Source organism: Salmo salar, chromosome ssa17 (assembly GCF_905237065.1).
Source record: "Salmo salar chromosome ssa17, Ssal_v3.1, whole genome shotgun sequence".
Taxonomy (NCBI): domain Eukaryota; kingdom Metazoa; phylum Chordata; class Actinopteri; order Salmoniformes; family Salmonidae; genus Salmo; species Salmo salar.
Window position 1 is genome coordinate 84,371,827 of NC_059458.1, and position 15,312 is coordinate 84,387,138.

General features: G+C 43.9%; 1 protein-coding gene across 1 annotated transcript in view; it reads left to right on the top strand.

Annotated features, from left to right (window-relative positions):
• Window positions 1-15,312, top strand: part of LOC106595753 (serine/threonine-protein kinase WNK1) — a 160,993-nt gene that overhangs the window by 97,006 nt on the left and 48,675 nt on the right. The window contains 4 exon segments of the mRNA XM_045698673.1: window positions 6,227-6,315; window positions 11,553-11,772; window positions 11,954-12,233; window positions 14,089-14,282. Coding sequence (XP_045554629.1) covers window positions 6,227-6,315; window positions 11,553-11,772; window positions 11,954-12,233; window positions 14,089-14,282 — 783 coding nt within the window.

Below are 15,312 nucleotides of genomic sequence, written 5' to 3' on the forward strand. Positions count from 1 at the left end.
TTGGGTTCAGGTTATATGGATCAGCTTGGTATCAGGAGGATGACTTGCCTTGGGTTCAGGTTATATTGATCAGCTTGGTATCAGGAGGATGACTTGCCTTGGGTTCAGGTTATATTGATCAGCTTGGTATCAGGAGGATGACTTGCCTTGGGTTCAGGTTATATTGATCAGCTTGGTATCAGGAGGATGACTTGCCTTGGGTTCAGGTTATATGGATCAGCTTGGTATCAGGAGGATGACTTGCCTTGGGTTCAGGTTATATTGATCAGCTTGGTATCAGGAGGATGACTTGCCTTGGGTTCAGGTTATATGGATCAGCTTGGTATCAGGAGGATGACTTGCCTTGGGTTCAGGTTATATTGATCAGCTTGGTATCAGGAGGATGACTTGCCTTGGGTTCAGGTTATATGGATCAGCTTGGTATCAGGAGGATGACTTGCCTTGGGTTCAGGTTATATTGATCAGCTTGGTATCAGGAGGATGACTTGCCTTGGGTTCAGGTTATATTGATCAGCTTGGTATCAGGAGGATGACTTGCCTTGGGTTCAGGTTATATTGATCAGCTTGGTATCAGGAGGATGACTTGCCTTGGGTTCAGGTTATATGGATCAGCTTGGTATCAGGAGGATGACTTGCCTTGGGTTCAGGTTATATTGATCAGCTTGGTATCAGGAGGATGACTTGCCTTGGGTTCAGGTTATATTGATCAGCTTGGTATCAGGAGGATGACTTGCCTTGGGTTCAGGTTATATGGATCAGCTTGGTATCAGGAGGATGACTTGCCTTGGGTTCAGGTTATATGGATCAGCTTGGTATCAGGAGGATGACTTGCCTTGGGTTCAGGTTATATTGATCAGCTTGGTATCAGGAGGATGACTTGCCTTGGGTTCAGGTTATATGGATCAGCTTGGTATCAGGAGGATGACTTGCCTTGGGTTCAGGTTATATTGATCAGCTTGGTATCAGGAGGATGACTTGCCTTGGGTTCAGGTTATATGGATCAGCTTGGTATCAGGAGGATGACTTGCCTTGGGTTCAGGTTATATGGATCAGCTTGGTATCAGGAGGATGACTTGCCTTGGGTTCAGGTTATATTGATCAGCTTGGTATCAGGAGGATGACTTGCCTTGGGTTCAGGTTATATTGATCAGCTTGGTATCAGGAGGATGACTTGCCTTGGGTTCAGGTTATATTGATCAGCTTGGTATCAGGAGGATGACTTGCCTTGGGTTCAGGTTATATTGATCAGCTTGGTATCAGGAGGATGACTTGCCTTGGGTTCAGGTTATATTGATCAGCTTGGTATCAGGAGGATGACTTGCCTTGGGTTCAGGTTATATGGATCAGCTTGGTATCAGGAGGATGACTTGCCTTGGGTTCAGGTTATATGGATCAGCTTGGTATCAGGAGGATGACTTGCCTTGGGTTCAGGTTATATTGATCAGCTTGGTATCAGGAGGATGACTTGCCTTGGGTTCAGGTTATATTGATCAGCTTGGTATCAGGAGGATGACTTGCCTTGGGTTCAGGTTATATTGATCAGCTTGGTATCAGGAGGATGACTTGCCTTGGGTTCAGGTTATATTGATCAGCTTGGTATCAGGAGGATGACTTGCCTTGGGTTCAGGTTATATTGATCAGCTTGGTATCAGGAGGATGACTTGCCTTGGGTTCAGGTTATATTGATCAGCTTGGTATCAGGAGGATGACTTGCCTTGGGTTCAGGTTATATTGATCAGCTTGGTATCAGGAGGATGACTTGCCTTGGGTTCAGGTTATATGGATCAGCTTGGTATCAGGAGGATGACTTGCCTTGGGTTCAGGTTATATTGATCAGCTTGGTATCAGGAGGATGACTTGCCTTGGGTTCAGGTTATATGGATCAGCTTGGTATCAGGAGGATGACTTGCCTTGGGTTCAGGTTATATTGATCAGCTTGGTATCAGGAGGATGACTTGCCTTGGGTTCAGGTTATATTGATCAGCTTGGTATCAGGAGGATGACTTGCCTTGGGTTCAGGTTATATTGATCAGCTTGGTATCAGGAGGATGACTTGCCTTGGGTTCAGGTTATATTGATCAGCTTGGTATCAGGAGGATGACTTGCCTTGGGTTCAGGTTATATGGATCAGCTTGGTATCAGGAGGATGACTTGCCTTGGGTTCAGGTTATATTGATCAGCTTGGTATCAGGAGGATGACTTGCCTTGGGTTCAGGTTATATTGATCAGCTTGGTATCAGGAGGATGACTTGCCTTGGGTTCAGGTTATATTGATCAGCTTGGTATCAGGAGGATGACTTGCCTTGGGTTCAGGTTATATTGATCAGCTTGGTATCAGGAGGATGACTTGCCTTGGGTTCAGGTTATATTGATCAGCTTGGTATCAGGAGGATGACTTGCCTTGGGTTCAGGTTATATTGATCAGCTTGGTATCAGGAGGATGACTTGCCTTGGGTTCAGGTTATATTGATCAGCTTGGTATCAGGAGGATGACTTGCCTTGGGTTCAGGTTATATTGATCAGCTTGGTATCAGGAGGATGACTTGCCTTGGGTTCAGGTTATATTGATCAGCTTGGTATCAGGAGGATGACTTGCCTTGGGTTCAGGTTATATGGATCAGCTTGGTATCAGGAGGATGACTTGCCTTGGGTTCAGGTTATATTGATCAGCTTGGTATCAGGAGGATGACTTGCCTTGGGTTCAGGTTATATGGATCAGCTTGGTATCAGGAGGATGACTTGCCTTGGGTTCAGGTTATATTGATCAGCTTGGTATCAGGAGGATGACTTGCCTTGGGTTCAGGTTATATTGATCAGCTTGGTATCAGGAGGATGACTTGCCTTGGGTTCAGGTTATATGGATCAGCTTGGTATCAGGAGGATGACTTGCCTTGGGTTCAGGTTATATTGATCAGCTTGGTATCAGGAGGATGACTTGCCTTGGGTTCAGGTTATATGGATCAGCTTGGTATCAGGAGGATGACTTGCCTTGGGTTCAGGTTATATTGATCAGCTTGGTATCAGGAGGATGACTTGCCTTGGGTTCAGGTTATATGGATCAGCTTGGTATCAGGAGGATGACTTGCCTTGGGTTCAGGTTATATTGATCAGCTTGGTATCAGGAGGATGACTTGCCTTGGGTTCAGGTTATATTGATCAGCTTGGTATCAGGAGGATGACTTGCCTTGGGTTCAGGTTATATTGATCAGCTTGGTATCAGGAGGATGACTTGCCTTGGGTTCAGGTTATATGGATCAGCTTGGTATCAGGAGGATGACTTGCCTTGGGTTCAGGTTATATTGATCAGCTTGGTATCAGGAGGATGACTTGCCTTGGGTTCAGGTTATATTGATCAGCTTGGTATCAGGAGGATGACTTGCCTTGGGTTCAGGTTATATTGATCAGCTTGGTATCAGGAGGATGACTTGCCTTGGGTTCAGGTTATATTGATCAGCTTGGTATCAGGAGGATGACTTGCCTTGGGTTCAGGTTATATGGATCAGCTTGGTATCAGGAGGATGACTTGCCTTGGGTTCAGGTTATATTGATCAGCTTGGTATCAGGAGGATGACTTGCCTTGGGTTCAGGTTATATGGATCAGCTTGGTATCAGGAGGATGACTTGCCTTGGGTTCAGGTTATATTGATCAGCTTGGTATCAGGAGGATGACTTGCCTTGGGTTCAGGTTATATTGATCAGCTTGGTATCAGGAGGATGACTTGCCTTGGGTTCAGGTTATATTGATCAGCTTGGTATCAGGAGGATGACTTGCCTTGGGTTCAGGTTATATGGATCAGCTTGGTATCAGGAGGATGACTTGCCTTGGGTTCAGGTTATATTGATCAGCTTGGTATCAGGAGGATGACTTGCCTTGGGTTCAGGTTATATTGATCAGCTTGGTATCAGGAGGATGACTTGCCTTGGGTTCAGGTTATATTGATCAGCTTGGTATCAGGAGGATGACTTGCCTTGGGTTCAGGTTATATTGATCAGCTTGGTATCAGGAGGATGACTTGCCTTGGGTTCAGGTTATATGGATCAGCTTGGTATCAGGAGGATGACTTGCCTTGGGTTCAGGTTATATTGATCAGCTTGGTATCAGGAGGATGACTTGCCTTGGGTTCAGGTTATATTGATCAGCTTGGTATCAGGAGGATGACTTGCCTTGGGTTCAGGTTATATTGATCAGCTTGGTATCAGGGGGATGACTTGCCTTGGGTTCAGGTTATATTGATCAGCTTGGTATCAGGAGGATGACTTGCCTTGGGTTCAGGTTATATTGATCAGCTTGGTATCAGGAGGATGACTTGCCTTGGGTTCAGGTTATATGGATCAGCTTGGTATCAGGAGGATGACTTGCCTTGGGTTCAGGTTATATTGATCAGCTTGGTATCAGGAGGATGACTTGCCTTGGGTTCAGGTTATATTGATCAGCTTGGTATCAGGGGGGATGACTTGCCTTGGGTTCAGGTTATATTGATCAGCTTGGTATCAGGAGGATGACTTGCCTTGGGTTCAGGTTATATTGATCAGCTTGGTATCAGGAGGATGACTTGCCTTGGGTTCAGGTTATATGGATCAGCTTGGTATCAGGAGGATGACTTGCCTTGGGTTCAGGTTATATGGATCAGCTTGGTATCAGGAGGATGACTTGCCTTGGGTTCAGGTTATATTGATCAGCTTGGTATCAGGAGGATGACTTGCCTTGGGTTCAGGTTATATTGATCAGCTTGGTATCAGGAGGATGACTTGCCTTGGGTTCAGGTTATATTGATCAGCTTGGTATCAGGAGGATGACTTGCCTTGGGTTCAGGTTATATTGATCAGCTTGGTATCAGGAGGATGACTTGCCTTGGGTTCAGGTTATATGGATCAGCTTGGTATCAGGAGGATGACTTGCCTTGGGTTCAGGTTATATTGATCAGCTTGGTATCAGGGGGATGACTTGCCTTGGGTTCAGGTTATATTGATCAGCTTGGTATCAGGAGGATGACTTGCCTTGGGTTCAGGTTATATTGATCAGCTTGGTATCAGGAGGATGACTTGCCTTGGGTTCAGGTTATATGGATCAGCTTGGTATCAGGAGGATGACTTGCCTTGGGTTCAGGTTATATGGATCAGCTTGGTATCAGGAGGATGACTTGCCTTGGGTTCAGGTTATATTGATCAGCTTGGTATCAGGGGGATGACTTGCCTTGGGTTCAGGTTATATGGATCAGCTTGGTATCAGGAGGATGACTTGCCTTGGGTTCAGGTTATATTGATCAGCTTGGTATCAGGAGGATGACTTGCTCTTGATTCTCACTGCCCTGATGTTGGGCTGGACTTATTCATCTCAACAACTAAATCCTCTTGATGTGGACTTTATTAAAGTCCTGCGCTTCAAGACACTCTCTTAGAACCATTTGTCCTCCCTGACCAGGACCTTTTTGGTAAAGGTTGTGCATCTGATAAAATGCTGAATGGTGGAAATACAGTATTTATTTGGCCTGATTTCGATCAAATGAGCTGGTCATCTATTTTCTATAGATGCTGCTTCCATCTGCGTCTGAAAGTATTGGTGTGTGTTCTAATGGTGTCTGAAAATAGACTTGTCACCAAGTTGTGAGAGACGGGTTGTTTACATGTTTATCTCAGGGGAAAGACACCCAGCTGTTCCTGATTTGATCAATGCTGTCCAGTAAAACATGTTTGTATGGTCGGCTAATGGGGCTCACATGTTGTGTTCACACGTATGTTTCTATGTTGATCCCGTTATGCTTGGGGCCCAGGTTTACTGGAGCGTCTCGAGCCAGACTTGGGCTACATTGGGCTGAGCCAGTGACAGACTTCCAAGTCTGTCTCAGCTAGAGATTCATGCCTGCCACACCACACACTCCCTGAGTTAAATCAACACGGCTGGCTACCCTGGCTGTTTAGAGCTCACTGGGGCCCACAAAACACACAACACACACCCTTTTATGGTCCCTGTCGTAAGGAAAATGACCCACTGCTACGCTCAACCAGAATTGAAAGCTAACTGGATCAGAAGTAGTTTTGTAACTGAGGCCTCCTCTCTTTTTCTCTCTCGCTCACTTTGTTGCTGTTTCTCTCTCTTGATTCCTTGGCCTTGATCTTTCCACTGGACGCCCCCTGCTCCATAATGAGGTGAAGTGGGGGTCTCTGTCGGCCTCATGCTTCAGCTGGCACATTGATTTAATGTTCTCCTGTGTTTCTGCCCCCACAGGGAGTCAAACCGGCCAGCTTTGACAAGGTAGCCATACCAGAAGTGAAGGAAATCATCGAGGGATGCATCCGCCAGAACAAAGATGAGAGGTGAGCTAGTGTGTGTGTGTGTATTCTGTACACAAACACACACACCTTGGGGTGCTGTTTGTCCTTTCATCTGTCATTCACACACATGATGTTCAGAGTCTGAGGGTGGCCTGAAGGCCTTGGTCAGCCTGCTGCTTAGTTCTAAGGCCCAGACCAAGAAAAACAAAAAAAAAAAAAAAAAACACACACATGATGTTCAGAGTCTGAGGGTGGCCTGAAGGCCTTGGTCAGCCTGCTGCTTAGTTCTACAAACAGGCCCAGCACCAAGGCACGCACACACACACACACACACACACACACACACACACACACACACACACACACACACACGTGAATCACTACATAAATCTCCCACAGTTTGTGGACAGAGTGTTTCCTTTTCCACTCTCTGTTCCTGTTGAACCAAAACAAGAGGAACTGAACCTGTATTACTGTCTCTAGCTGACAACTACCTGTCTGTCAAAACCCCTCACCACTGTTAAATATGAATGTCACTCATGGTTGCCTTGACTACGTGTCAGTTTTTGGATGATTTAGTCTAGAGCAGTATTCTTCAAAGTCGGGGTCGCGACACTGAAGTGCGGTCGCCAAAATACAATACAAATTAACAGTAGCAAATATTTTATGGGACAATATCCAAAGCTTTTTGGAGAAAGATCATTTGAAAGATACAATTGTATTGAATAAATATATTTTGGTTTATTTTCATTTTGATAAGAGAGTCTTGACCTCCACAAACAAAACCAGCTTCATTTGACGATCTCCTTTTCATTGCTTTTTGATTTCTTTAACTTGTTTTCTGTGTTTTTATTTTTAAGCAAATCAATTAAACGCAGCACATTCTGGGATACGAAACACTCAAAGTGACCTAAAACATCACAACACACAGAAGGAGGCGTACAGATTTAAAATGCTCCCTTGACAAATTGCATTGAATTGAAGGTTATTTGTTGAGTGTAAGGTTGTCATTAGATTTGTGGTGAGGTCGCAAGATATTAATGGGAAAATAATAGGGTCCCCTGATTCTACCGTAAAAAATGGGGTCCCTGCTGAAAAAGCTTGAATCCACCTGGCCTAGTCGGGGAACAAACTGACTTGTTTTGAAGGACACTTTTTTTTGTAATGTATTTTTGTTGAAATGGTCATCAGTCATGTTTTACTACAGTCACTCTCAGGAAGATTTACAGCCTTCATGTTTAACTACATGTCAATCCTGTCAAAGAAGGCTTTGTTGATGAGTTTTTCTGAGATGTTTTACTACACCTCAGTATTTGAAAGGTATATACTGGGTGTCTTTTTAAAGTTTGCATTTGAAGGTCAAATTTACTCAGTGAGGCCAGTTGAGTAGTGAATGAATTTGTCATTGAGAGAGAGAGCTGGAAAGACTGCTCTCTCACACACAGCTAAGAAATCAATATATCACTCTGCTATACTGCATTGTGTTTGCACTGTGCAGGCTGTTCAGGCCTTGAACCAAGGGCAACAATTTTGCATTAGTGCATTGAAATATGAAATGTGGGGAGGAATGCAAGCATCAATATTTGGTAATTTGTTGTAAGATGAAACCCCGGTATGATGTTTCACTGATGAAGCAGTGGAAAGGTTGATGGTGACATGGCTGTCTACCTCGGGTGCTAGCTGTTTAACAATGCATGAACACTGGGAGATCATCAAATCCCCAGCAGTTTAAATGTGGTTTCAGTAGCCAAGCCGCCAGTTGGATTAATACATCTATGCTGTCTCCTACTAGTAGGCTTCATCTCTCTTTTATTGTCATTCTAATAAAAGTCTGTGTTTGTATTATAGACATATCATACAACACCATGCAACACCATGCAACAAAAACTAACTCCACCCTTGAGAAAAGAAAAGTGCAGTAAAGCTTTTAATATGTGGCTAGGATGTTACTGCCACTAGTCTAAGTATAATCAAGCAATGTTTTTTCCTCGCTCTGGGTCCTTAATGATGCATGCTTGAGGTTTTAGACAGAACAATGGATAAAAAGACCGACTTAAACTATGTTGTCTAACAACATCATTTGTATGTTTACTATTTAAACTAAAGCCTTGGGTTTTTCCCCACTTTGTCATTCTCCTGGTACTTGAAACTAATGTTGCATGGTTGAGGTTTGTTAACTCAACGATGCATGGAAAGGCTGGCTATACTGTGCAGACATTCTCACTGTGTTTGATATCATGACTATAGCCTTGTTTTTTCACACTGATTTATATACAGCTCTGTCTAAAGTACCAGAAGAATGACAGGTTAATGATTGAGGTTAACTTAACGATGCATGAAATGTATGACTTAACTATGCGGTCGGTCTCAACAATAATAGTATGTTTGCTATTTAAACTAGACTCACTAGTGCAGGGCTCTGCAACCCTGTTCCTGGAGAGCTTTTTACCTTGTCAGCTCCGGGATTCGATCTTGCAATCTTTCGGTTACTATTCCAACGCTCTAACCTCTAGGCTACCCGCCGCCCCACATACGCCGCTGCGACTGTTTATTATCTATCCTGTTGCCTAGTCACTTTATCCCTACCTATATGTGCATAGCTACCTCAGTTACCTCGTACCCTGCACATCAACTCATTGTTACGCATTGTGTATTTATTCCTGGTGTTATTATCTTTCTATTTTTCTCTACGTTGTTGGGAAGACCCGTCAGTCAGCATTTCACGGTTAGTCTACACCCTGTTTACCATGCGACAAATAACATTTGATTTGATTAGTTTTGTTGGTGCCTAGTCGGCCTACATTGATGATCCATCACCTTACTGGAGGTGTAAACACTGCATTCATCCATAAACTGACATGTTTTTGTGTGTGAGTGTGAGCTCACCCTGTGCTTCACCCTGTGCTGCACCCTGTGCTGCACATGTATTCTGCTCAGTCATGCATTAAACATCACTGTAATATAATAATGAACTTAGCAGACATGCACATTTATCCAAAGACACTTACCAGCTGAGCCTCACATGATGATAAGATGTCCTGAGAGGTAACATTGTGCCTTCAATAATGCCCGTTGTCCGAGTCATGGATAGAAAACATACTAAGGATATGATAGTAATTAAGTATGAAAATATTGGATAGTAAATATAATTTATTGATTGTAAATTACATGGTTATTATAGGATATCATTTATGGATAGTAAATATACATGGTTATTATAGGATAGTAAATATACATAGTTATTATAGGATATCATTTATGGATAGTAAATATACATGGTTAATATGGGATATAATTTCTGGATAGTAAATATACAGTCGTGGCCAAAAGTTTTGAGAATGACACCAATATTAGTTTTCACAAAGTCTGCTGCCTCAGTTTGTATGATGGCAATTTGCATATGCACCAGAATGTTATGAAGAGTGATCAGATGAATTGCAAAGTCCCTCTTTGCCATGCAAATGAACTGAATCCCAAAAGGACCAGCTGACATCATGTCAGTGATTCTTTCGTTAACACAGGTGTGAGTGTTGACGAGGACAAGGCTGGAGATCACTCTGTCATGCTGATTGAGTTCGAATAACAGACTGGAAGCTTCAAAAGGAGGGTGGTGCTTGGAATCGTTGTTCTTCCTCTGTCAGCCATGGTTACCTGCAAGGAAACACATGCAGTCTTCATTGCTTTGCACAAAAAGGGCTTCACAGGCAAGGATATTGCTGCCAGTAAGATTGCACTTATATCAACCATTTATCGGATCATCAAGAACTTCAAGGAGAGCGGTTCAATTGTTGTGAAGAAGGCTTCAGGGTACCCAAGAAAGTCCAGCAAGCGCCAGGACCGTCTCCTAAAGTTGATTCAGCTGCGGTATCGGGGCACCACCAGTACAGAGCTTGCTCAGGAATAGCAGCAGGCAGGTGTGAGTGCATCTGCACGCACAGTGAGGCGAAGACTTTTGGAGGATGGCCTGGTGTCAAGAAGGGCAGCAAAGAAGCCACTTCTCTCCAGGAAAAACATCAGGGACAGACTGATATTCTACAAAAGGTACAGGGATTGGACTGCTGAGGACTGGGGTAAAGTCATTTTCTCTGATGAATCCCCTTTATGATTGTTTGGGGCATCGGGAAAAAAGCTTGTCCGGAGAAGACAAGGTGAGCGCTACCATCAGTCCTGTGTCATGCCAACAGAAAAGCATCCTGAGACCATTCATGTGTGTGGGGTTGCTTCTCAGCCAAGGGAGTGGGCTCACTCACAATTTTGCCTAAGAATACAGCCATGAATAAAGAATGGTACCAACACATCCTCCGAGAGCAACTTCTCCCAACCATCCAGGAACAGTTTGGTGACGAACAATGCCTTTTCCAGCATGATGGAGCACCTTGCCATAAGGCAAAAGTGATAACTAAGTGGCTCGGGGAACAAAACATCTATTTTGGGTCCATGGCCAGGAAACTCCCCAGACCTTAATCCCATTGAGAACTCGTGGTCAATCCTCAAGCGGTGGGTGGACAAACAAAAACCCACAAATTCTGACAAACTCCAAGCATTGATTATGCAAGAACGGGCTGCCATCAGTCAGGATGTGGCCCAGAAGTTAATTGACAGCATGCCAGGGCGGATTGCAGAGGTCTTGAAAAAGAAGGGTCAACACTGCAAATATTGTCTCTTTGCATCAACTTCATGTAATTGTCAATAAAAGCCTTTGACACTTATGAAATGCTTGTAATTATACTTCAGTATTCCATAGTAACATCTGACGAAAATATCTAAAGACACTGAAGCAGCAAACTTTGTGAAAATTAATATTTGTGTCATTCTCAAAACTTTTGGCCACGACTGTACATAGTTAATATGGGATGTAATTTATGGATAGTAAATATACATAGTTAATATGGGATATAATTTGTGGATAGTAAATATACATAGCGTTTATGATAATTTATGGATAGTAAATATACATAGTGATTGATAATTTATGGATAGTAAATATACATAGTTATTCTAGGATATCAATAAGCCATAGTACTAGATGTCAGCACACAGCTCTATTGCAGTCCTTTAGGCCAGCCCACACAGAGTTGTGTAATGTCCTCTGTAAATGGGCTAATAGATTAATCATGCACCATGCCGAACTTATTGAATGTAATAAAACCTGTTTTGACCTTGTTTGTTTGTTCATGCTAAACTCTTTCATCAATCTCCCCCTCTCTATTTTCCCCCTCTCTCTTCCCCTCTCTCTATTTTCCCCCTCTCTCTTCCCCATCCCTCCTCCACTGCCACAGATATGTCATTAAGATCCTGCTGAGCCATGCGTTCTTCCAGGAGGAGACTGGTGTCCGTGTGGAGCTGGCCGAGGAGGACGATGGGGAGATGATCGCTATCAAACTGTGGCTGAGGATAGAAGACGTTAAGAAGCTGAAGGGAAAGTACAAGGACAACGAAGCCATCGAGTTCTCCTTCGACCTCAATAAGGACTTCCCCGAAGATGTGGCACAGGAAATGGTACGGTTTATTGTTGGTTGGTTGATCGATTGATACCGTGTGTTTTTGTTATAACAAAACCACAACATCAATGAAAAAGGTGGCTGGATAGAGGTGTAGAAGCTCATCACTGAGAGAGATCTTGTGGTGACTGTTAAAACAGATTGACTAGTCATGGTTGTTCCTTCTCCTGTCCCAACAGGTTGAGTCTGGCTATGTGTGCGAGGGAGACCACAAGACGATGGCCAAGGCCATCAAAGACCGAGTGTCTCTGATCCAAAAGAAGAGAGAACAGAGGCAGCTGGTCAGAGAGGAGTTGGAGAAGAGGAATCAGAAGCAGCAGCAGCCCCTACAGGCAGCAGAGGCCCTCAGATCCCCCCAGCAGAGTCAGTCACCCCCCCAGCCCCCCATAGCCCGGACTGAGAAGGAGGACCCAGAGATGGACCAGCAGCAGTACCAACAGGCCAACACCTCCATGACATGTATGTGGACTAGGCACAGCGTCTCACTCAGGGATGTGATTTATTTACCGTGCATTCAGAAAAGTATTCAGACCCCTTCACTTTTTCCACATTTTGTTACGTTACAGCCTTATTCAAAAATGTATTAAATAAATAAAAAATTGCGTCAATCTGCCCGCAATACCCCATAATGACAAAGTAAAAGAGGATTTTATACATTTTTGCTAACTTATTTAAAAAATGTAAACAAAATCTTATTTACATAAGTATTCAGACTCGAAATTGAGCTCAGGTGCATCCTGTTTGAATTGATCATCCTTGAGATGTTTCTACAACTTGATTGGAGTCCACCGGTGGTAAATTCAATTGATTGGATATGATTTGGAAAGGCGCACACCTGTCTATATAAGGTCCCACAGTTGACAGTGCATGTCAGAGAAAAAAACAAGCCATAAGGTTGAAGGAATTGTCCATAGAGCTCCGAGACAGGATTGTGTCAGCACAGATCTGGGGAAGGGTACCAAAAAATATCTGTAGCATTGAAGGTCCCCAAGAACACAGTGGCGTCCATCATTCTTAAATGGAAGAAGTTTGGAACCGCCAATCTGACCAATCAGGGGAGAAGGACCTTGGTCAGGGAGGTGACCAAGAACCCGATGGTCACTCTTGACAGAGCTCCAGAGTTCCTCTGTGGAGAGGGGAGAACCTTCCAGAAGGACAACCATCTCTGCAGCACTTCACCAATCAGGCCTTTATGGTAGTGGCCAGACGGAAGCCACTCCTCAGCAAAAGGCACATGACAGCCCGCTTGGAGTTTGCCAAAAAGGCACCTAAAGGACTCTCAGACCATGAGAAACAAGAGTCTCTGGTCTAATGAAACCAAGATTGAACTCTTTGGCCTGAATTCCAAGCGTCAGGTCTGGAGGAAACCAGGCACTGCTCATCACCTGGCCAATACCATCCCTGCGGTGAAGCATGGTGGTGGCAGCATCATGCTGTGAGGATGTTTTTCAGCGGTAGGGACTGGGAGACTAGTCTGGATCAAAGGAAAGATGAACGGAGCAAAGTACAGAGAGATCCTTGATGAAAACCTGCTCCGGAGTGCTCAAGACCTCAGACTGAGGTGAAGGTTCACCTTCCAACAGGACAAAGACCCTAAGCACACAGACAACACAGGAGTGGCTTCGGGACAAGTCTCAATGTCATTGAGTGGCCCAGCCAGGGCCCGGACTTGAACCCGATCGAACATCTCTGGAGAAACCTGAAAATAGCTGTGCAGTGACGCTCCCCATCTAACCTGACATAGCTTGAGAGGATCTGCAGAGAAGAATGGGAGAAACTCCCCAAATACAGGTGTGCCAATAATGTAGCGTCATACCCAAGAAGACCTGAGGCTGTAATCGCTGCCAAAGGGTCTGAATACTTATGTAAATGTGATATTTCAGTCTTTAAAAAAATACAATACAAAATTGCAAATATTTCTAAAAACCTGTTTTTGCTTTGTCACTATGGGGTATTGTGTGTAGATTGAGGGGGACAAAACGATTTACTCAATTTTAAAATAAGGCTGTAATGTAAAAAAATAAAAAAGTGGAAAAAGTCAAAGGGTCTGAATACTTTCTGAATGCACTGTATATTCTATGATTATCGAGAATGCGCCAGGAAATCAGGAAGACAATGTAGTTGATATCATATATCTCTCAATGGCTCTCTTGATCTGGATTTCTCTCTCGCTCTCATATATATATAATCTCTCACACACACACACACACACACACGGTGGTAGTGTGTGTGTGTTTCCACCTCTCTCTCTCCCTCCCTCTCCCCTCCTTTCTCATCTGGTCACTGTGTGTGTTCTTGTCCCCTCCACCTACAGCTGACGGCGCGGTGGACAACGGCCAGGGTTCGTCCCTGTTCTCTGAGTCCCATCTGGGCCAGCTGACCATGTCCTATAGCAACATCCCTGCCACCCAGCAGCAGCAGGGCCAAACCCAGGCCCCCTACCCCTCCCCTTCCCCCCAGCAGCAACAACAGCAGCAGCAGCTCAATGCCTACCAACAGCAGAACATGGTAAGTGACGAGTCGGAGGGATTTTGTATATTTATTTTGTAGTTCTTAGGAAGATAGAAGTGAAGTGAATTGCAGTGGAGTTTGTAGTTGTAATATGCATGAGAGTGATGTCTGAAGAGTGGATTTGGAGCCAGTTCCCTTTGAGATGAAGAGGTTCTCAATCTTTGAAATGGAGACATCTTTTTCCTTCCCGGCTGCCCTCTCAGGTTTGTCCTGTAGTCCTTTATAATCCCACATCTGTTTGTGCTGTCTTGCCAACTCCTATGGTCATTGTTACACTAATCATGACAATTATAAGAGGAGTTTCCAATACAGCAGAGACATGTCTGACATCAGGCTACTGTAGTCCCACGAGTTCTTCAATTTCACATTTCACTCTTCTTGGAAGCGCGGTGGTGGACCAGCAGCTGCCTTCTAACCCACTTATTCAGTAATGAATAAATGACAAGCTCAGTGGCAATTTTCAGAGAGAACCAGAGGTCAGGTTTTACAGTTCTTCTTTCAACAGTAACGCTGATGGTCTTGCTGTTTGCCAAGAGACTCCAAAACCAATGTCTGGAACAGTATTCTTCAGTGTATTGGGAGGAATAGGGCCTTTATAGAATATTAAACTGGCTGTTAATTCGGTGTTTTAATATGCTCTCATATTTCCCCTCAAGCTAATACAAGGAACAGGACAGGAACAGGTATAGCTTTTAGTCATACAACAATACCAGAGCATTTTTAGATTGAAAGTTGAAACCGAAGACCCAGAAAAACGAACAAATTTAAGGAATCCCAAACACAGTCACACAAGACAACGGTTGATCTTCGCCCAAAACACACAAATAAAGGAATTTCAAACAAATATGTTAATCTACACCCAAAATATATAGCCTAGTCACAAATGAGCTGCCCTTCCTGCTCCGTAGGTACCCGTCTGTCTCCACTAACAGGGCTTAACCCCACGGTCACCCCTAAAGGTCAAAAGTTCAAAACCTATTTTCTAGAACACATGTGGGTTTAGAAAGATGTATAATTAACGCCATCC